The sequence below is a fragment of the Ornithodoros turicata genome, chromosome 5 (assembly GCF_037126465.1).
Source record: "Ornithodoros turicata isolate Travis chromosome 5, ASM3712646v1, whole genome shotgun sequence".
Lineage (NCBI taxonomy): Eukaryota > Metazoa > Arthropoda > Arachnida > Ixodida > Argasidae > Ornithodoros > Ornithodoros turicata.
The window spans coordinates 53529230-53556730 of record NC_088205.1 but is presented as its reverse complement, the minus strand read 5'-3'; the positions used below and the strand labels follow the sequence as shown (position 1 = coordinate 53556730).

The 27501-nt window shown below is 45.5% G+C and overlaps 1 protein-coding gene across 3 annotated transcripts in view; it reads right to left on the bottom strand.

Annotated features, from left to right (window-relative positions):
• Nucleotides 1-9183: 9183 nt before the first annotated feature.
• LOC135396044 (phospholipid scramblase 2-like) overlaps nucleotides 9184-27501 on the bottom strand; it is a 194294-nt gene continuing 175976 nt past the window's right edge. For all 3 annotated transcript variants that reach the window (XM_064627101.1, XM_064627102.1, XM_064627103.1), the window contains one exon: nucleotides 9184-9387. In XM_064627101.1, coding sequence (XP_064483171.1) covers nucleotides 9283-9387 — 105 coding nt within the window. In that variant the 3' untranslated portion in view covers nucleotides 9184-9282. The remainder of the gene's footprint in view (nucleotides 9388-27501) is intronic.

Sequence of the window (27501 nt, the reverse complement as noted above, 5' to 3'; positions counted from 1 at the left end):
CCCCCTACGGACAAGCCGCAAAAACCGTCAAAGGGTTCAGGTTGACTCCTTTTTTTTCTTAGAGTGAGGGGCGGTAATGCCACCGTCACGCCTCGTACGGATGAACACGGCTTTTCTACACTCCCACCCCGGTCTGCACAAGGGGGGCGAAGGTTGCAGAACGCCACTGCGACGAAGCCCATCAGAACCAGCCACCCGACATACCCGGGTCCATCAAGGCAGATTACACGCACTTGCGCCGGTGTAACAGACCCATCAGGCATGAGAAGACAGTTAGCACCAGTGATGGCCACTAACTACTTCTACAGTAGTTTAACTATAACTATTAACTACTTTGCGATGGAGTAATTTAACTAGTAGTTCAACTACTTTTCAGGGGAGGTAGTTAAAACTACCTCTTTAACTACTGCAATGTATTTTAACTACATCTACAACTACATAACGTTGTCCATCAACACCAAACCCATTCTATAGTGTTCTTGGACACCTAAATATGAATCAGAAGCAGCGATAAAAGTGAAGATTTAGTACACATGCACAGCACAATTGCTCTGCACCTCCGTTCCCATCAAAGAAGTAGCTCAAGGTAAAAATCGGAAGCACAACCGTGCCGTAAAGCTTGTGGCAAAATCGGAAGTAGTTGGCGCATGCAGTTACCTAACTACTGTACTTAACTACTCGAAATAGTTCTGCACTACATTTCTGCAGGTAGTTGATAACTACTTTTTAACTACAATCATGTAGTTTAACTAGTAGTTTAACTACATGTAGTTAACTACTGGCCATCACTTGTTAGCACCATCGACCACCGAAGCTGTCCCTTCTCTGACACTCTTCTCGGCTGTACTCACGGCAGTCAAGGCAATTGTCTCTGCCTTTCCTGGTGCGTCGCAAGTGCCCGAGGTTCAAGCGCTTTTGGCATTGGAGGCATTATCTTTATCTCCGCATGATGGAAATGTATAGAAGGGCCATCGCGATGCAGTGGAATCCTCGCAGCCTACGTAACAAACTACCTGATTTTAAATCTCGTCTCCACCAGTACAAGTTTCCTTTCATAGCTGTACGCGAACACGGCATGGATGCTGCACATCGCGTTAATGGTTATACAATCTATCGATCTCATCAATCCTCTGAGAGCAGAACAGCGTTATACGTTCGTAGTGACCTCGTTGCTGCACCCATAGGGTCATTTTGTCATCGCTCTTATTATTATGTCTCATGCAAGATCCGGTTTGGGCACATGCTGTTAACAGTCGTCAGTATTTATCTACGCCCCGCGGTACAGGTTCAGTGGGCATACCTCTAATGCTTATTCGGTTCACTGGAATCCCCAGCTCTCGTACTGGATGACTTCAATGCTCATCATACGGCCTGGGGAAGCCGTAGAACGGACGGACGGGGGAGGAGATTATTGGAAACAGCGGAGACTGCTAACATGCGCCTACTTAACAACCGACAGCCAACTTATAGGCGATCACGAACGTCACTCGATGTCCTGGATCTTTCCTGGTGCTCAGCAGACATAATTCGCCACATGTCGTGCGCTACCGATGTCGACACCCGAGGTAGTGACCATTTTCCCCCTCTATATTTTGCACGAAAGACTGCCTCTGTCACCCACTACTGGACTGATCCCTTTCACGAGCTCGAACGTCTGTGCAAACCGGCATGTCCCCAGAGGCCCTCTCACAAGGCATTCGTTCCGCCATGCAGGACGTGGTGACCCTGTCTAAACGGGTAACAGCGGCCATTCTCCAGCAATTAACCACCTCAGAGCATTACGTCGCCGAGTAGACAGAACGGCTTGCCGAACTGGGCAACTTCCTGACATTGTGGCATACCGCCGGTAACACGAGAACTTAAGAACGAAGACCGGAAGCGTTGGCGTAAGTTTTGTCAACACCTTTCACCGTTGGACCCCGCCAGAAAGATCTGGAGTACAATTCGAGCTCTGAAGGACGCCCCCCCCCCCAAAGTAATCCTCTCGCGGCATTGGCTATCGTTAAGGATGTAGACGAAATCACGCTAGCGACAGATTTCTCCGTCGTCCTGCCGGCGGCTGCCTCAACGTCTGCGGTACACAACAGTTTTGTACAGAGCTTGAAGACAGAAATCCACCAAGACTGGCCCAGTCCACCAGAGGTTATGGACCGCGACTTTACTCTAATCGAGTTGAAGACTGCGTTGAAACTTGTGAAATGTGCGATCGTCCCCAGGACTAGATAAAATCACCTATACCGCACAGCGGAACCTTGAGGAGCAGTCACTCCAAGCTCTCCTTCATGTTTATAATACATCTTGGCGACAGGAATCCGTACAATCTACCTGGAAGGAGGCATTAGTTGTTTCCATCCTGAAACCAAGCAAACCCCAAATGCCCTATCCTCCTTTCACTCTGTGAGCCTGACAAGCTGTATGGGAAAACTGACGGAGAGAATGGTTTTACATCGCCTCGACTGGTGGCTCGAAAAACAAGGTGCGTTCCCTCAAGAAATGGCTGGATTTCGTCGCCACCGAAGCTCCATGGATCCAGTTCTCGACCTAGTCTCAACTGTCCAACATGCTCGTGCTCATCGGCTGATCGTTGTATCGATCTTCATGGACATTAAGTGCGCCTATGATACCGTCTCGCACATCTGTGTGCTCCACGGGTTGCGGTATTTTGGAGTATCTGGTCGGCTCTTCAGCTGGCTCCATGACTTCCTTACGGACCGAACTGTCGCTGTCCGCACATCCCACGGCCAAAGCCCCAAGCACCCTGTTCATCCAAGCGTACCCCGAGGAAGCATTCTCAGTCCTACACTTTTTAATGTGGTAATGACAGGACTAAAATCGATAGTTCCTCGCAAAGGAGCATCCTCCGTGTATGCCGATGACGTTGCCCATTGGACAGTAGGCAAGTCACAACCAGCCATTCAGCGCCGTTTGCAACAAGCCTTAAACAATGTTCATCTCTACCTTACGCGGCTTGGAATTGACCACGCGCCGAAAAGTGCGTCAAGCTCCCTTTCACTCACAGGGCTATAAGTAATTTCCCTCTTTGGGTGGGTGCAAACAAGCTCGAGCCTGTGCGTTCCCATCTCTTCCTTGATGTGGTCCTTCTAGCCGTTAAGGCGGCTTTGGTGAGGGCGACCGTGCTCTACAACCTTCTAGTCTTGCACAGGGTTTAGACAACATCGTAAAATACCCTTCGGATCCTGTTCGCCCGAAGCCTTCGTCGCTGCCTTGGAGTTCTAAGAATGGCTGAAACACGTCAAGTCCTAGCTGGTGACTCTCGGTGAACGATGGTGACTCCCGAGGTGAACTCTCGGTGGAGGTCCTCCGTGAGCGGGAAGCGGCTCTACACTTCCTACGTTTGCGTGCGCACGTTCCCGTCATCCACTCCTCAATCCACTCCTCAAAGTTCAATACCGTTCTGAATGTGATTTTCATCGCGTAGCGCGGAAGACACGCCAGGCTCTCACTGGCTTCACACCTAAGGACGTCACACCGCCGAACGCCCCCTGGTCTCTGCCTGCGCCACCCACCTTCGCACGTCTTCCTGACATCTAGAACAAAGACGGTGAAGAGCATCACCTGTTTGCTATACACATTAAAAGAAGACTTTCGTGCAGTAGGCTGCACTTCTTCAGGTTTGAGGGCCTGTTACAAGTGGTGAAGCATATATCAAAAAACCAAGTCACATGGTACAAGAGAAGAGGGTAAGGGTGAAGAGAACTACAAACGCAATACAAATATCAACAAAAGTGAAAAACAAAACGCAATCAGTAGGAGGTGGCTGGACAAGGTCAGACAGACATACAGACGAGTCGGAGTTGTACGTGGAGGGAACGAATGAACATCACATGAATAGGCACAGCAGCCAGTTGGCACAAAAGGCTTTAGAATGCGTACGGGGAATTAGGGCTCAAGGGCGAAGGATTGAGGACACACAGCACCTTGATGGCTAAGAACTTCGAGACAACACACGAAGCTCAAGTTCACGTTGACTCATCTCGGACAATTCAAAGTCCCCTTCTTTCCTGAAGGCTCGTAAATTGTTAGATAAGAAAGCAAGGTTTGTTTCCCACTCATATTTTCATACCGATTGCATTAGACAACACGTTGTTCCTAAAGGTTTGCTGCTGAGTGCCATGTTCCTCATTTAAATTACAATCTCCCCCATAATTCCAAAAGTTGGTCCAATATCTTGACCCATGCTTCCATAATCCTCATCAGAATTTCACAGAATGAAGCCTCACATGTCTTTAAGGACACAGACAATCAACTTCGACAACTTAGCCGTGTACTATCGCCGGATGAGCTGGATGAGCTGCGCTCTTTTTGTGTCCGCAAACTTTCCGTCCTGCAACGCACCAAGTCCAAGAAGGCGAAACGCGACGGCATTCAACTCACTCCATTTGATGATCTTGATATTTGCGATGCTTTGACACCTCATACATATCCCAGTTCAGCCACAAACAACGTGGTATTCAATCTCGCTAAAGTACGATTAAACAAAGCAGAAGTAAATGTGTTGTCCAAAGGTCTCACCTTTGTGCCCACCCCTCCCAGCACTGACAATTTCGAAATCCTAAATGACCTTCTGAGCTTAGGTCGTAGAATGCACGTGCAGACGTTTTTCCACAGCAGTGAACATACAGAGATAACATCATTTAAGAAACCCTCAAACTGGACACCAGACTCGTCGAAAACAAGCCCCATGATTGACAATTACATTAGAGCGGTTTATAACGATATAACAGGACTTAACAACGAGGGACCGCACATCAGATACACATGATGAGGAGAGAGCACGTTTCACACTTATGTCCCCAACAACACCGAATATCCATTGGATGTACGATTAACGTCCTAGCGTCCATGGTCGGATTCGTCTGTCTGATGGATATCCCTCCGGTATCCAGCGTGGATAAAGTAAATAAAGCGCGGAAATTATATCCTCAGGATATCCAGAAAAGGACATGTGCGGCAATCTACTCTACCAACACTTGGCAGTCCTAAGGATATCCGATGTACGTCTGAAGCTGGATGTTGGAATATCCTGGGGATAACAGGTTTCGTCCAACCTATATGTACGCCCACAGGTCCAAGTGGAGAAAGGAATCCCCAGGGATGCCCGACCGACATCCAATGTTCTGCGCTGCTTGCCCGTGACATTGCTTTTTTTTCTGTGAGATTCAAGCGTTTGATATGACATATTTAATGAAACTATATATAATTTTTTGCACCTTTAACACGGATAGACACTTAAGAGCTAAGGGACAACATGCCGAGTCTGAAACCCGAATCAGGAATTTCATTATTTTCGAAACATAACTGATAAGAAAAGGTGACGGTAGCTGTGAGAGTACAATCCCCTCCCCTACCTTTATTATACCCCATAACCGCTCCTTTCCTTTTTCGGAAACACCAGAGAACCAGCATTCGAACTTGGCAAGTGCGCACAACACGTCAGCGAACCGACACAAATCGAACAACGAGAGCCGAGAAATTGAGAGGCTCTCCCATTGGAGAACTCCGCGAGGTTCTGGACATATCATTTACTGTCCATTCCGTTTGATTCAGCATTCCGTTTGCTTAATTAAATTTTTCACATTAGTAATGTAGCATGTGGGCCTTAAAATTAAGAATATATTATAGGAGCATTAGCCGGAAGAAATATCCATAAAACGTCCCTCCCTCATCTGCTTAACATCCCTATGGATATTCTTCTTGGTCTTTCTCTCACTTGGCCGTGTAAGCGTACATATATTGGACGAAACTCACTATCTCCAGGATATCCCAACATCCAGCTTCAGACGTACATGGGATATCCCAAGGAAAGCCGTGTGTTGTTGGGCTGAATGTCTGTCGGACGTCAATGAGGACTCCTTCTTTCTCTCACTTGGATCTGTGAGCGTACATATATCGGACGAAACTCGTTATCCCCGGGGTATCCCAACATCCAACTTCCGACGTACATCGGACATCCATAGGACAGCCTTGTGTTGTTGGGGGTGAATTAGATGGGCTAGGTCTTGGATATACAACAAACGGGTCAATTCCCCTGCTTCACCTCTCGCACCATTTTCCGCGCATGTACTCTGCTGAGTCTGTTGCTACAGTGAGAACATCCTTCCATGTTTTTCCAACTGACTGAAGGGTCCTCGCTATCGCCGTCGCAACTGTATAGCTCTTCGTAACACTCACACTCTCTACACCAGCTAAGCACTCCTGTTTCACCTTCCTGTTTGCACTATAGTAACATAGGAGGATATTAGTGGTTGGTTACCCTGTCACATCTGGGGATTCATCCACAATCACACTCACTTTTACACCTTTTACGTCGTCAGCTAGTTTGTCCATGTCCACGGGGGCGCTGCACAACGCGGACGCAGAGGAAGCGCATATCAGCTGGTTTTCATCACGTGCTGCCCGTATTTAGTACTTTTTTTGAGGTTCAGGTAGCCTGCTTGTGCCTGACGGTTACTTAAGTCATGCACGACAGAATTGAAGTGCGATAGCAGTGATCCTCGTTGAGGACGACGCAGAATATGCCGAAAAAGTGTTCGGTGCCGCTGTGTCTGTTAACAGAGAGGACTTGTTCAGACTTATCGTACCACGAAATACCGTCAAGCCCCGGCAGTCCATAATGCATGGCTCCACGCAATATCGCTCTTTAATACTTGATGAGATGTCCATACAGGAGAGTGAATTTAGACGAAAGTGTCCAACGTGTCCTGATATGCTATAAAATGGTGGGAATTGATGTTCTGATGCTGGAACACATAGAAAGGACAAATACATACAAAGCTACACACTTTCGAGAAAGGTCTTGAGATTAGAAGAGAAATATCTCATATGAAATGAAGATTCCCAATGAAAACATGAAGCACATAAAACTGACATATGCAGTGACAACTATAATTTCTAGGTACTCCTAATTAGAACGCTCTTTTTTGGCATGTGTGATTTCGTTTTTTCTACGATAATAAGCAATGGCCCGTCATTGTGTACGTACAAAAAAGCATGCACTCATTGACTTAAACCACGACCTACTTAATAGGAGAGCGACCAGACCACTTTCCCAAATTCCTATGGAGCGTCCGCTGTGCCTTCTCGCTCTTTCCTCCTCTCAGCGGTGAAACGCCCGCTTGGAGCGTTGCCCACATTCCCTCAAACAGCGGGACGCCGCATTGGGACGTGTGTGACAGGGTGTTCGTATTGACTCGTGTACATCTTTTCGACGTCTACATTGATTTGTAATGTACAATACTGACTCCTGTACTCGTTTTGTCGGGGCATGCTTCACAGGGATGCTGTTTATTTTGTTTTCTCGTGCGTTGGTACAGCCGTAAGCATATGCAGTGCGTGACGCGAGCGCATCTCGTATTGGTATGGTTATTACCACACATTTATTTCAGTCCCACATCTCCATTGTGATCGTAACTCATACGCAACCACATTCAGCAGACAAAGAAAACGATATTCAGCTGCTGTGCTCCACAGCTCTACCGCATGCGATTTTGAACACAAGCAGGAACCAATATGAAAGCGAAGAACAAGAAAGAAAGAAAACTCACCCCTGAAACCTGAAGTCCTGAGAACAAAGGGACGTTACCTCACTGCCATCCCTGCTACAACAGGGCTCGTTGCTACGCCATCATTCATTGCATTGGACAGGATGCAGGAACTGCCTCGTTCACCATAAGATTGCAAGACAAAATGCTCGCGACGCCGGGCAAGAAATAAACTTACTAAACTTCTAAACAATTCTATAGGTGGGGTGCGTTGACGTGCGCTGGTTCACCAGAGAGAGGGAAAAGCATGCGTATGGGCGAGGTGCGCCGGTTCACCAGAAAGAGGGAAAAAGCACGGGTAAAGCTATGGTGTGACGTCATATGCGCGCCACCCATAGCGTGAGCTCCCAGCAACAAACCGAACCCGAGCGAGCAAGTTTGAACACTGACCGTTGTGCGGTTGCGCTGGCTGCGCCCTCTGCCGGCGCCGTTTCCAAACTGGCGCGCCGAGGCATAGCCTCCTATATACTTCAATGCCTGCCCAGTCGAGGCGGAACGGCCGTTCAGCGCACTGTGCGGCGGCGGCGCCACATGCCTGGAGTTGTGATGATCATATCGCTGCGCTTGCTGGCTCGTGATGTTTGACTTGATACCTCAAACTTAATGAAGAGCATAGAAATTTCCCAGTTTATATCTATAGTGACAGGCTTGCAAGGAGATGAGGGTATAGGTTGACACCAGACAGACAGAACAAGCTGGCAGGCAGACGGCGCTGCAGTCACACGCGAAACCGAAACATCACGCTCCAGAAAACGGAGTGATATGATCATCATACCCCGTGTATGTGGCGCCACTACAGTGGCGGCCGGTTCGCGTGGGTTCCGCTTCGACTGGGCAGGCATTGAAGTATATAGGAGGCTATGGCCGAGGGCTTCGCACCTATTTTCCTCTCACTGCAGCACTCTCGCGCAGTCGTGTTTTCTTTTGCCTGCTTGTAATGCTCTTCCATTCATTCAGACTGGGTTGTTCATAAGGTCGGTGCAAATAAAAATTGAATTTAATCACGTTGAACCTCACTGTTGCAAGGCACACGGTTTGTAGTCGCTCTGTCGTGACAGCAGCAAAAACGAACTACTTTGATAATTTTTTCGCAGAGCACAAGGCAACGGCATCTTATAGCTCCTGTGAAAATAGTTGCATAAATGTGTGATGCAAGTCTAAATGTGACCAATATATGACACGCTTTTAGACGTCTAATAGTATAGACGTCTGCAGCGAAATATCTCGGCCATGTCTCGTAGACCACCCCTTTTAGACGTCTAAATAATGGATAGCGTTATGGACAGCTTCTGGACCCTTAAATTTATCGGTATCCGTAAAGTCTCAAGTTATCCCATTTTTAGACGTATACTAGCGCACCATGTGTTATCTGGGTAATCTTCGTCCAAATACAAGTTTCAGGTGATGATTCTGTCTTAATTCAACGTCTTTCAATCTTCATACGAAGCCCCAATTCACGCTACTGCGAATGTACTCTTCGTTGAGCGTTTTGAAGGCAGTTATGAATGGCATGCGACTGCAAGCAATGAAAACTTTGGACGTCGAATACGACACGAGATTTCGAAAGACAGACATTTTTTATTACTTAAACCACGTAGCCGCAGAAAAGAGGAAGCGAACGTCGTGCTTCGTTAGTTTTATTTAAACGACGAAAAATCTTGAAGATCCGTAACGCACGTCATAATTTTGGTCGCTGACGCTTCCGCAAGGTGCGCAGAAGTTAGTAGTGGTGGTGATGGCGGCTTAAAACCTTGCACATGGCGGGACAGATGAGCACACAGCCAATCCAGTAATGGATGGACATTTCGTCATAGAAGATGTATTTCTGGGAAAATAAAACGCTACAATTCAGTCCATTGTTTTGTACTTAGCAAGCTGTAAATTTCGTCATTCAGTTGGTCACATGGGTCCACTTTCCTGCTTAGGTATGTTTTCATCCAAACGAATGATTTTTAAAATCACATTACAACGCGATCTGCTAGTGGACGAACGCTATTCAGCCACTGCAATTAGTCATGTTCTCACACTGAAATCTACAACCGTAAACAGAGTTCACAGTAAACTCGAAAACACCATTTTCTGGTAAAAAAGGGTGCTTTGAAAGAAAAACACCAATTTTCATCCCAAAAGAATAATTGAAAGGTGTTAAAAAAGGCGTTCTAGAAACTGTAGACAAAATACACCTATTGTTACACCACAAGCCAGCGCTAAATACGGTGTTATTACATGTTATTACACCATTTATCACACTTTTACACCTTAATCATGGTGTATCATGGTGTAAACACAAGAAAATGCAAAAGGGTTAGAAAGGGTGCTTTAAGGTGGCAGGATAAAAAATGGTGTAATTCATCTCTGATGTCGTACCGTCTGCACTGGTACTCTCACTTGAACAGGAAATTCGAGTTGAGTTTATTGCTGGCAGAAATACAACGGACAAGATAAATGTAACACTAGCACTTCAAAAATATGAATGTTGCAAGTACCATAAAGTTTTACCGAGATCTCTGGTACACGTATGTGTGATTAGTGAGATTGGTTCATTTAGGGGCATAAGAAGCAGAGTAATCCAATGGCGTAAGGTGGTACACGAAGTATAGTACAATAAGTATAATAACGCCTGGAACTCCCATACTGCTTATTGCCCCTTGTTCACTACTATATAGCCTTATGATGACGTGTGAAGTGGCATTGTTCTGTTGAAAGTGCTGGGTGAGTATTATACCTTCATCTGTGGCATGGAGCTGCAGTAGAACTGCATGTGAGTGTATACAGAGTGTCTCTGTTTAGCCGCAACGGAACGCTTCACAAAGAGAGAGATAAAAGAAAAATGAGCGCTACTTTTCTCCTTCTTGAGTAAGAAACAGGTGCTACTAATTATGTAGCACCTGTTTCTTACTCAAGTAGCAGAAAACCAGCGCTACTTTTGCTTTGATCACTCTCTTTGTGAAGCGCTCTGCTGCGGCTGAACAAAGACACCCTGTATATGCAGCCGCAGGGATGCGCTGCAGCAATCAATCACACGTTTTTGAAAGATGTAAAACATACATTTGAAACAGTATCAGAACGGCAATAAGAAGAGTGTTTTATGTATAAAACACCCTTTGTAAAGGTGTTTTTTGCACAATACACCTTTTTAAAAGGGTGTTACGCTTTACACGATGTAAAAAAGGGTGCCAGACATAGGACGAAAACGTGTAAGCGGTTTATACCCAAAAGGGTGTCTTTGAATCTACCGTGTTCGACTCTCGGTCGGAGGTTCCTATTTTTCCAAACAATTGCCTGTTCTTGCCCTGACTACATAGTTACAGAACTGATTCCTTTTCTCAATTGCCCATTGATTTGCACCCTGAACTCTAGTCCTATAATCAAGTTCGACTTTCTCTGAGGCCTGCCCAGTTTGATATTCACTGTTTCTTCGTGTCCCGATTACTTTTTCTATCCAATCATTTTTCACTCTCTCTACTCCCAATCCAGTAATCCATGATCGACTTTCGGCGAGCCTTCTCTATTTGAATACGTATTCGTGCATCATGCCCTCACTATTTTTTGCGAATCTCTTTTTTCCATCGTTCATTTATTCGCACTCTGGACAATCAGTCAACTACTGCATCTGTACTATCAATCGAGTAATCCAAGTTCGCCATTGAGTAAGACCTGTTTAATTATGTCTATTAGGTCTATCAAGACGCCATAACTCTTTCCATACAAACGATTTTGTTTCCTTCCATCACTTCTTCGCGCTCTCTACTCTCAATCCAATAATTCAAAGAACACAACACAAGCAGACAAGGTTGCTGATGTTCACTTGATGTTAACATTGCCTTGAGTTTGAGGGTAAACACAGGACGAGAAGAGCCTTATGAAAACGAATCTTTCCTTTCTACAGACTTCTTATGTACTCTTTATTTCCCACATTGGCAGACTGTTCACTTCGACTTCTTGTTGATCAAGTCAACAGGAATTTCTGTTGACTATGTTTGCACTACCTGTGGGATACATTATATGTACTTTCTGTAACGGAACTTCCGTTGGCAGCGTGTACAAAACTTGTGGACTACAATTATATGTGCTTTCTGGAGACGGATTATATAGGAGGTCCTGTTGAAATTCTCCTGACTTCCTGTGCGATTATCCAGCAAAGCTAGGGTTTGCCCTTGCTGTTGTTTCTTTGTTCACCGTCAACAGACCAGAGCCAACAGATTTTCTTTAGACTTTTTCTTAACTTTGTGCTGACATCATATGTTTACTTTCTGTTGACTTAGAGCCGGTAAGTTTCTGTAGACCACTCACAACAGAGGCAGTATGTTTTTCTATTGAATTTACACATATTGTTTGCATATCCCTTACAAAAATGTTTGTTGGTTTTTTGTTTGCAGTCAACAGACCAGAGTCAACAGAAACAGCAGATTTTCTTGAGACTTTTTGTGAACTTTGTGCTCGCATCATGTGTTGACTTATGGCGTTTAACATTCTGTAGACCACTCACAACAGAAAGGCAACATGTTTTTTCTTTTGAACTCAGCAGACTTTTTGCATAGGGAAGAACCTGAAACGAATAAGGAAGGGGGTGTAATCTGTTTGATTTACTGGTGCATAAGTATTGTTTATTGACAAGCGAGTAAAATCACTTTGTGGCACGAGTGCCTTTCAAAAAGCGAGATCCTAGCTGCGCACGTCCCTTATGAAAATTAATTTTGCCGGCATATTTAATTTTTTTAAATATCATTTGGCCTGTTTTTCATTTGTTCCCATTTTGATTTCCTGTAGGTTATTGTAAAACCAAACGGTTATAGACGCCCTTTGATTTCAGTTTTTCAAACTGTCCAAATAGGTCGACAACAAGAACTAACTTTATTTGGATTTCCTCTTTCTTCGTGTTCAAAATACAGCATGAAATAGAAAAGACGTGCCTTGTTATATGAAAGCCTGTTGTGCCAAACTACAGAACATCAATACGCAAAATACGAGGTAGGGTATCGCCTGCATAAACACTGTACATACAGATCTTCTTTGAACAGGTGTAATTCTACTCGTCGACTTTCCTTTGGCTATATTTGGCGCGAACTTTCTATAGACATATGTTCGAAAGAAAATTGATACAATATTTCTCTTTTGTCTCTCTATAGAATTTACTCTGCCTTGATGAAAACTGCTACGGAAATTCCGTTGAAGTATATCAATATAACCTATGAATTTCCTGTTCACAAAAACTAGATTTTGTATTGCCAGAGCCATTCCCATATTAATGGCGATGAGTTCCTGTTATGTGAAAGTGTATTTATGGGTTATTTAACCTGTGTTGAAAAGCAACACGTGGCCATAATTGCGGGGATCATCGAGGACAATCCTCGGCGCCTTTCGCAATATCCTAATTTACCAGAGCTTTCAGCATGTTCATCTCTGAGCACTTAGCATGTAGAAAGACATACGTCTTTAAAAAAAAGCAGTACTCCAGCTTCTCTTGCGAACTTCAGCAAATTCGAGAGTCCAGCTTACCTCCCAGTCAGAATGAAGGGTGAGGTGTATCAGCTAAATACAGTTACGCATACATACAACACTGAAGTGGGGAATTCCTTGAAGTATCAACTCACCATCAAGATAACACCTGTGTTTCTAACTGCTAACTTGCGCATTAACGCGCAATTTCCCATCGAGGTTGACATTGATGCAAATGGCTATCTCACAGCGCAACAACAGCAACAACTTTACAAGAACAACAGCAACAGTTTTACAACAGCAACAGCAACAACTTTATTTGATAATGATGATTGTGTTAGAAACACAGATGTTATCTTGATGGCAAGTTACTACTCCAAGCAATTCCTAACTTCAGTGTTGGTTGTATGAGTAATCCAAATAATCTGAGACACCTCACCCTTCATTCTGACTCAGAGATAAGCAGGACTCTCGAATTTGCGGAAGATCACAAGACGAGCAGTATAGCATATCGTATTTGTATCGCTTAGGCAGGAAATGCCAGTGCTGCATATGCCTTTCTAGCTCCACATGCTACGTGTTCAGAGGTGGACGTCCGGAAAGCACTGGCAAATTAAGCTATTGCGAATCACTGTCCTCGATCATCCTACACGTGTGTGAATGATAGCCAGAATGCCAAGGATTTGTTCCTGAATTGGTTACTTTCTCCCATATTGCTGCTCTCATTTGTTTCCAAATTACGCGTGTTGCTTCAAACAGCTAGCATAGCAGTGTCCATGACGAATGCCTGCAACGTCATTAGTAAGTCAACAGAAGGGCTTCAGAAAATCTGTACACTGGACCCGCTTGACTTGTGCAAAAAGTATGTGTAAATTCAATACAAAAAACATTGCCCTTCTGTTGTGAGTGGTCTACAGAAAGTTCATGGCCATAGTCAATAGAATGTAAGCATATGATGTCAACACAAAACTAACAAAAAGTGTTAGGGTTGTAGGCAGCCCTATGGTCATGGGCAGGAGAGAGAGGTAGACGAAGAAGTGTAGAACGGACGTTTTGGAACGAACTGCGCAGTTGGACTGACGTTGTGTGATTTTGGTGGATTCTTTGGCAAGTACAATAAATCTACATTCTAATACTGGCGACGAGGGAGCAGCATGAACCACGCAAGACTTGAAGAATTCACTGCCGGCTCAGACTGGACATCATGGCGTGAACGTCTCGAGTTTCTATTCGAGGCAAATGAAGTACGGGACGCAGCAAAGAAGCGTGCGTTACTTTTCACTTGCATCGGAGAAGAAACCTACGACAAGGTTCGGGATCTCCTACATCCGTTATCGCCATCACAGGTACCCTATCATGAAATTATGGACAAATTAAATCTCCATTTCGAGACGGGACCGTCCGAACTGCTAGGCCGACGGCGTTACCACAAGAGGGATCAAAGACCCCAGGAAACCATTTCAGAATGCGTGGATGCCTTGAGAGCTCTCGCCAAGGACTGCAACGTTGGCACCTTGTACGCTGGAACATCGCAGACGGTTGGTACGTCACCGGCTGCAACGCCATCCACGTCACGCGCAACCGAGCCACAAGCATCAACCATAACGACTCCTTCGACTGTCGGAACTCCTGCAACCACGACTCTTCAACTGGAGATAATGTTGCGGGATCGATTCACGTGGACTACGTGACGTCCACGTACAGCAGCGATTACTATCAGAGCGGAGTATCACTTTTCAAAAAGTTTTTGACATCGCAAAAGCTATGGAGTCGACAGTCCAGCAACAGTCAAGCATGCGTAGTACGGAAGGCAACAAGATTCTCCACACGACGGCAAAGCAACGGAATTCAAAGACGGGGACCAAACAGACTTCCCGTTGTTACCGTTGTAATGGAGATCACAATGCCCAGAACTGCCGATTTCTGAAGTTAGTCTGTAATTTCTGTAAGAAAACTGAACATATTTAAAAGGCTTGCATCAGTAAGAAGCGGCAGCAGTCTGGTAAGACTACTGATCACGATCACGTTAGCGCTCGCCAGTCTCAACAACACCGGCAAACGAACTGCATTGAAGCTACAGAGACTGAGGCGTGGGCTTTTCTCACTAAACACCTCGAGACAAGCAACGAATCGTTACACCATAGAGGTAACGTTAGACAACCGCCCTTGCGTTTTCCAGGTGGACTCGGGAGCATCATTCTCCATCATAAGCGAAGAAACATTTCACGTTGGAATAACGACAGGCCTACTTTGCACAGCGCAACTTTTGACCTAAGGACGTGGACTGGTACTCCACTACAGGTACGAGGCAAAGCGAGAGTGCACGTCAAGCTACAGCGCACAGAGGCTGAACTGGATCTCTACGTCGTAGCTGGTTGCGGCGTAAGCCTTCTTGGGCGGGACTGGTTCGAACCTCTGGGAATTTCTGTTACTGGGATTAATACAGTCGCCACAACAGAGTGTCATGCCTGGCTGGACGAGTTCAAGGAAGTTTTCCAGGGCAACATCACTGGACATGAAGGAACCAAATCCTATACATATTGACGTACAGCGGAACACTGCTCCGAAATTCCTGAAGAGTCGTACCGTGCCGCTAGCATTAAGACATGACGTCGACAAAGAGCTTAGCAAGCTTCAGCATCAAGGAATCATCGAACCTGTTTCATCTTCACTCTGGGCTACGCCTCGTGTAAGTGTGCGCAAACAGGACGGCACACTTCGATTGTGTGGCGATTACAGAAGTACTGTAAATATGGCTGTGGCGAAAGCTGCATATCCAATACCGACAGTGGGCGACATGCTCAGTATCGTCCAGGGGGGCAAGATATTTTCGAAGCTAGATCTTCAACAGGCCTACCAGCAGCTTCGGATAGACAAACCCACGTCAGAGCTGCTTACGTTGAACACACCCAAAGGACTCTTCCGGGTCACTCGCTTACCTTTTGGTGTATCCGTGGCCCCGATCATCTTTCAATGATACATGGACACGCTACTCTCTGGATTAGTGGGCGTCGGAGCCTACTTAGACGACATTTTAATAACGAGGTCCACACAGGAAGAGCACAATGAACGTCTGCGTGCAGTAGTCCAACGGTTGCGTAAAGCTGGACTGAAAGCACGTTTTGACAAATGCCTTTTTGCGGTTCCTGAACTCCCCTGGTCGATGATGGTGAGGACGGGGAAAGGGGTTGGTGTTCGTCGGGGCCTTGACGGCTGTGCATGAAACAAACGTAGACTAGGTGTACACTGTATACAAGTTTATTTACACGGGGAGACCAGTGTCCCACGCAACTGCCAAATCCTGAGTGATCGTCACAATCACATTCACTTTCCGCTACACCTCGGTCCGAGGTCAGCGACAAGGTAGGCTTCGCATTCCGCGACCTTCATCCATTATGACGAGTCTGGTTGACCTTCCGTGTGTATTACGGAGTCCTTCCTTCTCCACAGCTCCACGGTGGGAGTAGCCTTGAGTCGCCACTTAAACTGGTCACTTCGAGGCTCGGTAAAATTCGACTACAAGCGAAGTTTGATGGAGGCAATAACTTCACACTTAGGATATCACATCCAATCTACAGGCATCACTCGGACCAGGAGAAAGGTACAAGCCATCATCGACGCTCCTGCAGCACGTAGCAGGAAGGAACCTCAGTCATTTTTGGGCCTCTTAAGCTACAACCGTTTCCTGAAGGATAGAGCGACAGTGGCGGAGTCTCTGTACCGGCTGCTCGACAAAGAGACAACCTGGAAGTGGGGACATCAAGAGCAAAGCACGTTCGAAGAACTAAAACGGCTTCTGGTGAAGGCACCTGTTTTAGCACATTTTGATGAATCCCGGCCGATCATCCTTTCCTGTGATGCCTCACCATACGGAGTTGGGGCCGTTCTCTCTCAACAAACAGTCGACGGAGATGAGCTTCCAATAATGTTTGCTTTGCGCACACTGGGTACTCACGAGAGGAACTACGCACACCTGGACAAGGAGGGTCTGTCCATCGTTTTTTGGAATGAAACACTTCCATCACTTTATTGCAGACAGACACATTACAGTGTTCACGGACCACAAACCGTTATTGGGAATCTTGAGCCCTAACAAACAGATTCCTCAGATATTGTTACCCCGAATGATTCGCTGGTGCCTTTTACTCAGCGCATATGACTTTGGTATATCGCCCTGGAAATCGGCATCAAAACGCAGACGCGTAGAGCCGTCTCCCATTGCCCATATCCGTCGATGGTCAAGCATCACTGGGTGACGTACTAATGCTAGAAGCACTCCGCTGCGATCCACTGGATGCTAACCAAGTGGTAAAAGCTTACTCAACGTGACGTCATCTTGTCACGGGTCTTGGAAGGTGCCCAACGTGGAGATTTCTCAGATTGAAATACAGAAGACCTTCTTCCCTACAGACGTCGAAGGCCGGAACTTGCCGTCTGTAAAGGTTGCCTCACATGGGGTTCCCGGGTCATAATACCTCAGAAAGCTCAGCCCTTGGCACTACAAATGCTACATGCAACCCACCCAGGAGTAGCAGCAATGAGGAGCACTGCTCGGAGTCAATTCTGGTGGACAGGACTTGACCACGACATCCAGTTAACATTTGACAGATGTCACACGTGGGCGCGTGCACGTCCATCCTTCGTGGATGAAGACTTCAAACGCCCTGATGCTCCTTGGCATACGCTACATATCGACTTCGCGGGTCCAATGGACGGTTGGTCATACCTCATCATAGTCGATGCATTCTCGAAATGGCTGGAGGTGAGACGGCTACGAACCACTACCTCTGGAAACATCATACAGGAGCTACGTAATGTCTCTGCGACATTTGGCATACCACGTGTTCTCTTCTCGGACAATGCTCCAAATTTCGTTTCCGGAGAGATGTCCGAATTCTGCAAGCGTAACGGAATCAAGCAACGTACAAGTGCCCCGTTCCATCAAGCCACAAATGGCCAGGCCGAAAGGATGGTCGCTGAAACAAAAAAAGCACTTCGCAAGCTCACTGAGAACAACACTCAGTGTCGTCTGGCACGTTTTTTGTTTCGACAGTGTGGCGGCCACCTACCGTTCCCACAACAGCATACCACAGTGCCAAAGACAACAGGGAAGACCCCCGGAGAACTGCTGTTTGGTCGCCCCCTGAAAATAGCATGGAATTTACTGCATCCTCATGAGCATTCAGACAACATGCCCAACGAATCAAGCCAAACGACTGAAAAATACAAAGTAGGGCAGCCAGTTTACATTCGGATGTTCCACAGCGGGCAGCGATGGCTTCCGGCAACAATACTAAAGCAGACGGGCCGATCTTCATTTGCTGTCACGTCAACCGACGGAAAACTCCATCGTCGTGACGGCGATCTTGAGCAGCGCCGAATCCTTGACAAAATGGATATAACTGGTGATACTGCAGCCATGGTAACTGCACCCAGCCTTTTGAATTTCCCTCCATCCACGGAGACCGAGCAGACACAGCAGAGTACGTCACAGGAACCAGCCTTCCCTTTACTGACTACAGACCAGGCAAGCGGGCAGGCTCAGGGCACTCAGCAGCCAAACACGCGAACGGGACGTTTTGGGCGTTTCATCAAGACTCCGGCACATTTGAAAGACTTTGTCGTAACTTAGTCGGGGGGAGTGTTGGGGTTGTACGCAGCTCTATGGTCATGGGCAGGAGAGAGAGGTAGACGAAGAAGTGTAGAACGGACGTTTTGGAACGAACTGCGCATTTGGACTGACGTTGTGTGATTTTTGTTGAGCTGTACCTATCTTTCGGTTTACCGCAGCTGGTGCCCTGGCATTCCAACACGCGAGAGTGCAGAACAACCCCGTCCACTTCGTCGCTTAGCGGTGCCAAAAAGGATTGCGCTGCCGCACCTGCAGCTCGGTTTTAGTTACCCCCATAGAAAACGAAGTTATGTACAATATATACAGGGTTGCCAACGTGACTACCAACACACCTCCCTTCACGTTGGTAACCAGGTCTATTGCATCCAGCCAGACTAGTCACCTCCGTGTGTTGGTAGCCACGTTACATACATACGGTACATAACTTCGTTTTCTATGGGGGGAAATAAAACCGAGCTGCAGGTGCGGCAGGGCAATCCTTTTTGGCACCGCTAAGCGACGAAGTGGACGTGGTTGTTCTGCACTCTCGCGTGTTGGAATGCCAGGGCACCAGCTGCGGTAGACCGAAACATAGGTACAGCTCAACATAGGTTATGGGCCCAGGAATCGCTCGTTTCGGACCTGTCCAGGAAAGAGGGCCTCATCGCTGAAGAGAACCTGAGAAGTCGCCGTCAGAAATGTCGTCAGAGGGGATGGCGGCTCCAGTGCAGACCTTCATGACCTTCACCGAGAAGTTGGACGGGACAAACTATCCGACGTGGAAGTTCAAAATGACCTCGTTCTTGAAGGCGCGGGGACTTTGGACGGTCATTCAAGACGACCCACCGGAAGCAGCAGAAGCGAGAGCCCTTTGGGACAAGCGGGACACAGAAGCTCTCAGCGCAATTGTGCAGACTCTGTCAAGTTCTCAGACACCATATGTCATCAACCAGGCTACAGCCAAGGGAGTATGGACAAGGCTATAGGAGGTCAGTCAGGGACGAATCCTGGAGAGAAGGCTCACACTGAGGCGCAAACTCAACGGATTGAAGTGGGAAGCTGGAGAGACTGTCACTCAGTATATGCATCGGCTGGAGTCAACAGCTGAGGAGTTGCGAACCCTGGGAGACACTTTCGAGGATGCTGAAATTGCTTCTATTGCCCTGCAAGGCTTGCCGCGGCCGTACCATGGAGTGGCAAGAAGTTTCGATGCCTGCCCCATGTCGGGTATTACCCCGCAAAGGGTGAAGTATGCCCTGCTACAGGAAGAGGCGCGCCGCGGAACTTCGGCGCAAGATGCGGCATGTAAAGTGAGACTTGCTCCGAACAAGCCGCTGGAGCGGAAAGGACGCTCCTTCAACTGCTATCGATGCGAAAAACCGGGACACATAGCTCGGGACTGCTATGCCAAGAGAGACCATAGTAACTTTGCCGGAAGCAGCGGAGGTAACAGGTATCGACAGCGGGACCTGAGGCAAGAAGGGCTGAGGCAAGGAGCGAGGTTCGCGCAATCATCTCAGAACCCCGAGGTCACAGAAGAGTACTTCGCCTTCGGCGCAGACATGGATAGCATGGAGCAGACAGGGATTGACTGGTCCATTGATTCCGGCGCGAGTATCCATATAACCGGAAGAAGAGATCTTCTGAGAAACTTCAAGGCGGAGGCTCCGAGGAAGGTGACGCTTGCAGATGGGAAGACCATGGAGTCTTGCAGAACCGGGACCTTTAAGGTCCAGAAAGGAAGCGTCCTGAACACGTTAACTGCCCAAGCAGTCTTGTACTTCCCCGGAATGGCGGACAATCTACTATCGGTGTCGAAACTGACTGACAGTGGCGTAGTGGTAACCTTCAGCGACGATAAGTGTACTGCGTACAAGGGGAGCAAGTTTGTATTCTCAGGCTTCAAGGAAGGAGGGATCTACCGACTGCATGCGGACATTGATGTCCCTGCCGTTGCACAGCATGTGAAGAGCGACGATTTTATGCTTTGGCATCGACGCCTGTGTCACGTTAACTTCGACTCGCTGGCTGAAATGGGTAAGAAGGGCAGCGTTCAAGGTTTGCCAATTCTGCGAGGTGAACGCCGCTCCTGCCAGGACTGCATCGTAGCAAAACAAACCAGAGCACCATTCAGGTCGTCAGGAGTCGTGCCAAGGGATTCTACACTGGAATTGTTGCACGCTGACTTGTGTGGGCCGTTCCCTTTACCGTCCATCGGTGGAAGCAAGTACATCCTTGTCATTGTTGACGACGCCAGCAGGAAGGCAGCAGTCTACTTCCTGAAGCACAAGGACGAGACTGGAGACAAGATGGCACTTTTCATACGAGAAGCAGAAACACAGACGGGCAATATAGTCAAGCGGGTCCGTACCGACAATGGCGGAGAATTCCTAGGTAGACCGAAACATAGGTACAGCTCAACAATTTTGGTGGATTCTTTGGCAAGTACAATAAATCTACATTCTAATAAAAAGTCTGAAGAAAATCAGTTGTTTCCGTCCAGTGTATTACGCAAAGAGTCTGTGTAAATTCAATAGAAAAATATATTGCGTTTCTGTTGGGAGTGGTCTACAGAAAGTAAACAGCCACAAGTCAACAGGAAATAAAGATATGTCAGCACAAAGTTAACAAGAAGTCCTAAGAAAATCTGTTATTTCTGTTGACATTGGTCTGTTGACTGGAAACAAAAGCTCAACAACCATTTTCAGAAGGGGAACGCACGACAGACTCACGTGAGTCTGTCATGTGTTCTTATCGTCCCGTGCTTCTCTCTCAAACTCAAGGTAATTTCAACATCCACTAATCCACGTTCTACCTTCGGTGAGACCTGTCTACTCTTATACCTACTCTTTGTTCATACTGTTCCCTCATTCTTGCTGAGCCTCTGTTTCCAGTACGGAGACTAGAGTCAACAGAAACAACAGACTTTCTTCAGACTTTTTGTTAATTTTGTGTTGACATCATAAGCTTACTTTATATTGGCCTAGGGCGTTCAACTTTCCGTAAACCACTCACAACAGAAAGGAAATGTTTTTTTTTTATTAAATTTATATAGACGTTTTGCATAAATGCATAAATCAAGCGGTTCCAGTGTACAGACCTTCTATTGACTCCCTGTGGAGGTTGCAGGCACGTTTTATAGACATTGCTATATTAGTTGTTTGGGGTATTATGCGGAATTTGGAGAAAGTAACAAACTATTTATTAAGGAGTAGATCATTGGCATTCTGGCCAGTTCTGGCTGTCATTGATACACGTATATGATTATCGAGCACAGTCCTCACCCATGCAGCTAGCACATGGTGGCATAGTAGACGTCTAAACATGTCTAGGACGAAACTTTGCGGCCAAGGCTACGTATAGATGTTTTATAGACGTCTAACAGCCTATACGTTATTTAGACCTCTACAGAAAGCAGTCTACTAGACATCGCTCAGACATTGCACAGTAGACATCTAATTTTTTGACGTACAATTGATGTATAATCTCTGAACGTACAGTAGACGTCTAATTTTTGATGTCTAATAGCTGGCTAATTGTAGACCATATTGAAAAACGCCTGTATATGGCCACAATGATGACGTTTTGAACTTCCATGCCTTGATCTATAGGGCCAACATGGTGCCGTGCGTAGTGTATCATACAGGCGATGTAGGACCTACCTGAAGCAATACAGAATTCAACAGAGACCAGATACCTCAAGTGAAATATGTTTAATCCCATATCACGCTACAGAGCACATCCAAAGCCATAAGGTGGTTTTTCACATCCTGCATAAATGCCCCTAGGGACAATCTAGGCACATGTGAGATGAACCGATGGGGTGTATATGTCCATCATTTAAATGTACTATGAAGGAATAACATACGGTAAAATTATTTGACAAATTTGTCGCAAAGATGAAACTCCAGTGCTGTGATATAAATGTACACTTCAAGTTCTGAAATTAACAGATTCCTATAAAAAGTGCCGTGATTATCATCCTAAAATCAAGCCGTAAATCATCAGGGTTCCGTGGGCAACAGAAAACAACGAAAAAAAAAAAAAACATTCTTCCATGACTGCTTTCTGGCTTGTCCATCTTTTCCTGGCTTTCGTGTCCATCATCAGTGCACAATACTGATGTCGTTCACTTGCATGCAGGGATCGGAACCGTTATCTTTTTCGATTCGGTTCGGGTTCAGGTTCAGGATTATTGGTTTGGTTCGGGTTCAGCTTCGCAGCAGAGCAAAATATCGTTTCATCATAAAATCAGTCATCAAAATATACCATGGTATACCACGGTTATACTGAAACTCACTATTAAGTGTGCAGCAAATTACGCGGAAATCCACCCCTCTCATCTCCTACTGGGCTTTCTAAACGGGAACAACGCAAAACGGCGTCAGTGCATGTGTCTGTGTCTGACTTTTTAGCTCCCCGGCACTGGGGTTTTAACGCTTTTCATCATGAGCCTAAAGAGACCTTACGTATTTATTAAGCTAAAGGTGCCGTCATGTCTACTGTTCAATGAAAGAATGTTTAAAAATTGCTGTGTAGTTCTGCATTTTCGAAATTTCATTTTCATTTCGAATGTTTCTGCAGGATATACTATTAAAGTTGTGCAATGCGCTCTCACAGACATAATTTCGTTGCTACCAGAGAGCCACCTGGCCAAGGAAACGCCAGCTCAGTATCCGCGGCAATTTTAATTGAAATTCATTGTCACCTGTACCGTATGTGAATAGTTTATGCAAACTCAGGGACCAACGTAGCCGTGACCTAACTCTTCAAAATATCGGTTCAGGAAAGTGAATTTTAAGCAAATTGCCATGGGCTAAAAGCAAGCAAATCCTTACGATTCTCAAACAACACAAATGTACTTTTGTTGTAGTTGTTTCCGGCACAGCAATGGTTCACAGCAACACTGCGTGAGACTGGTCTATATGGTATGGTGCTGCATATGGTCAGCATATGGTATTGCTGACAACGCTATGGTACCATACTAACTTCCTATGTTCACTCATCGTATATACTCCGTTACATGCTCAGGGACTGGCCAGGACTTGCAGAAACCAGTCTACCATAGCACCAACTAAATGTGATCGCAAATTACAACTGCAAGGAAGTTTTCGTCTTATCTTGGGACAGAGTAGAAGTGTCGCACATGTTCAAGATAATGAGGAAGAATATTAATATACTCGTAAATCCCCTGTCACTTTATATGTGGTGGACTATACCCGATGCAACCACGTCGGAATTAATGACTGCTATTATTTACCACACCGTCACATGTGTAGTTCAAACTCCGTGTAATAAGCTACATTGCGACTTATGTTCTTGTCTCACCAGCGTTAGGTCTAACCCTCTGCCTACAGTAGTTCTCTTGGTTGATGACAATACACTCCTCTGCCTCTGATCGCGTGGCCTATAAAACAGTCGTCGGGGCAGTATCGCTTGCAGTGCTGTTCCTGGGAAGATTTTTTCTTAAAATGCATTGCCCACTGCGATGCCAATACACAGATCCCATAGGTCATAAAGTCAACAAAACAATATACATTTGGAGCGTTGTTATCTGCTATGTAAGATGGGCACACAAATTCTGTGACTTGTCTAATCGGTCAACAATACAACAAGATAGAGTCGGTGTAAAAGGGGCTACCTTCATAGTAGCTCTCTTACTTCATGACAATACATACTCTTGTCTTGTCGTGAGTCCAGTCTTTGCCAAAATGGCCGTTAATTTTAGAGCACAAATCATGTCACCGGCTATGCTGTCTGAGGTTTTCCCTGGTTTTCCGAAGACTTTCCAGACGAATGTCGGCACCGTTCCCGCTTAAGTCGGCCCAGGACGCATACTAACCCCCTGTCCCCCACTCCTTCCTGCTGCCCTCTCTCCATCTGTCAACGTCTGTACGCCGCTCATAGCCACAGTTGCTTTGCGGCGCTAACACAAAAAAAATTAGAGCACAAAATGAAAACTTGGAGCGCTGGATGACAAAAATCGCGCACAAGGAAGACTATAACTGCCAAAAGGACAACCCCAAAAAATTGAATGAACGCACAATACCTCGCACAGTTGCAGTTTTATTTTGTTCAGTTTCAGTTCTGTTCTGTTTTGAATTTGTTTGGCAACACGGCTCAATCCGCTGTGTAAATCTTAGTTCCGATCTCTCACAAGGTGCATTAAGTCTGAATCGTTTCGCGAACCGGTAACCGCTTAAATTTATTCCAGTTCAGTTTCGGTACCGATCTCTGCTTGCATGATAAGAGTATAAAAAGACAACGAAGATGAAACAAACTACACAGACATGCACTCACTTTCGATGCAATATTCCCTGCTGGAAAAAGTAGACCGGATCTCATTAGGCGCCCGCATCAATTTCAATGAGTTTCAATGGAATTTATGCATCCAATTCATTTAATGCGAATATAGCAGGTGTTTCTCATTCAAGTAATGAGAAGTGTTGCGGGAAAGCTGACTTTATGGTTGGGCGCTTGAACAGATGTTGTGGTGAAGGAGTCTTCCAGTGAACCGGGAGCTAATTTGTCCAATGAGAACCAATGACCTTCAATGAGAACTGAGACACTCAATTCATTTAATGTGAATAACGGAGGTATTTCTCATTGAAGTAATGAGAAGTGTTGAGGGAAAGATAGCTTCATGTTTTAGCGCTCTAACAGGTGTTGTGATGAAGAAGATTAATAGGAAACCAAGAACCAAATCAAGTAATTAGTTCACTGGGTGCCAATGAGAAACAATGATTTCCAATTGGAGCAATCTGAACCGACGTGTTGTGAAATGAAGATCCCCTTCACAGAAGAAGAACGAATTGGGCAATTGGTTTAGCATCGAACCATCATGATCACTGTGTCAATTGAATTAATGTGAGCAAACATGTTGTGCGGATAGGACTGCTCCATGCATAGATGAAAGGATGAAGATCATGAAAGACACATTCGGGGGATAGAGCAAGTTGGTGTACACTGAATACAGAAGTCAATGATTCTAATTTAAAATATCTTCTATTCGAAACGTGTTTGAATTCCTACAAACTTCAATTGGCACAAACTACGCAACTGACGAATTTTAAATTGCTTACATTTAAATCCATATATTTTTTTGCACTGCACGAGAGTGAAAGAGAATATTCTTTTCCGCAGGAGCATGCATATACAAATACGCAGGAGTGCCTCAAGTGAAGTATGCTCTCTACCCATGCATAGTTTTGCACATTGTGTTTGCAAGTGGTGAACAAACTTGTGTAAACAATATATAGCAAAACATATACAAATAATGTACGCTTGTATGTGACAGCTGTAAGTATATACTTCAAAGAAGAAAATCTCAAAAACACGGTACATGACATCGTGTAAGAAAGATTGATGGTTATAGCTTACGTTATCTCAGAAAAAAAAAGGAACTGCTAGAAAAGGCATCAATGGTTATCTCAAGATTGTCGGTATACAATTAAAAACTTGAATGATACATGCAATGAAAGAAATTTTACCAAGAAAGGAAAAACAGTTTTTCACATCGGTAGTCATCACTCATATTCAATCTTGTCTGGCAACTTGGTCACCACAAACTGCTCATTTGGTGCCATGCGCATACGTCTACATGCCAACACTACAGGTGAAGGTATTCTTACTCACTGCGAAACATAGCATATTGTTACGTGTGTTCCAAACACTGTTCTATTCCAAAAGTGTCAGTGAACTTACCGTTTGCTGACCCTCTTGGCGAAAGCTAATGCGAATAATCTCGGCATATGGCCCGCACTCCAGACAAAGTATCTTATTGTTTGTCCTCCGACATTTAATATGATATGCAGTGGCATTGTACACGGCCCCTCATTCGCTCGTAAGCGGTGGATGATGAAGGCGATACTGCCTTGCATTTTTAAATATGTTAACGGTCTCGAGCCCTACACCTTTCCTACAGCCCTACAGCCCGTGCAGACGAAAAACATTCAAATCATGTTGCGGCAAATGGCTCTGAAACAGTTGCGCAGCATAATTAAAGCGGCCACTGAAATAGGGCACCGATAGGTCAAAAAACTGAAAACACTTTTTTTTTTCAATGTGAGTCAAACAATGAAAACTGAAGGACGCTGACGACTTGCAATAGAGGAGCTGTATTTCGCACGCAAACATAAGAATGAGCCTAGAAAAAAAAAAAAAAAGACTGCCGAGGCAGTTTCTATGCTCGGTCAGTGCAGGTTGAATTTACATTGTGAAACCATCCAACTGCCATTCGAAAACAAGAATAGTTCAATGCTGGATTCGAGCTGGAAATGGGATGCATCCTTGTGGGATCCTTGTGGGATGTTCCAGCGACTACGCCAGATAGTGTTAGGTTCCTGGCTGTGAAGATCAGCTGGGCTTATATAAAGCGAAAAAAAAAAAAAAAAAGGAAAGAAGAAAATAACTGTCGAAATTAATTGCACAACGTGTAGATATTAAATTATGCTCAAATACAATAAAACATATTGATGAAATGATAAAATAAACGAAATAAGAATAATAATTCTAATAATAAATAAATAAATAAGATAATAAAATAAATAAAGACTGAAACGTGTGCAAAGTTATGCCCTACAACTCCGCGTTCCTGAGTAGGTTGCAAAAAACTGATTGTGCACTGCGACAGCTTTACCCTGCGGCGCTTCAGCTTTGCCAGTCTGTCAAAACGAAACTACAGCCATAATGCTCTCGTCGTCGTATGCGACCGAGCGCCATCGGCATCAATTCAGAATATGTTTTGAACTTGGAAACGTCTGTTGGCGTGTAGGATCTAAGATGCAGTCTGGTAAATTAGATGGCGCTCCCTGCCCTTCAGCTCCGCCGACCGTGTAAAAATCTGAACGTCTTTGCATTTGTGTAGTGACGTCCTCCGTCACGCATTTT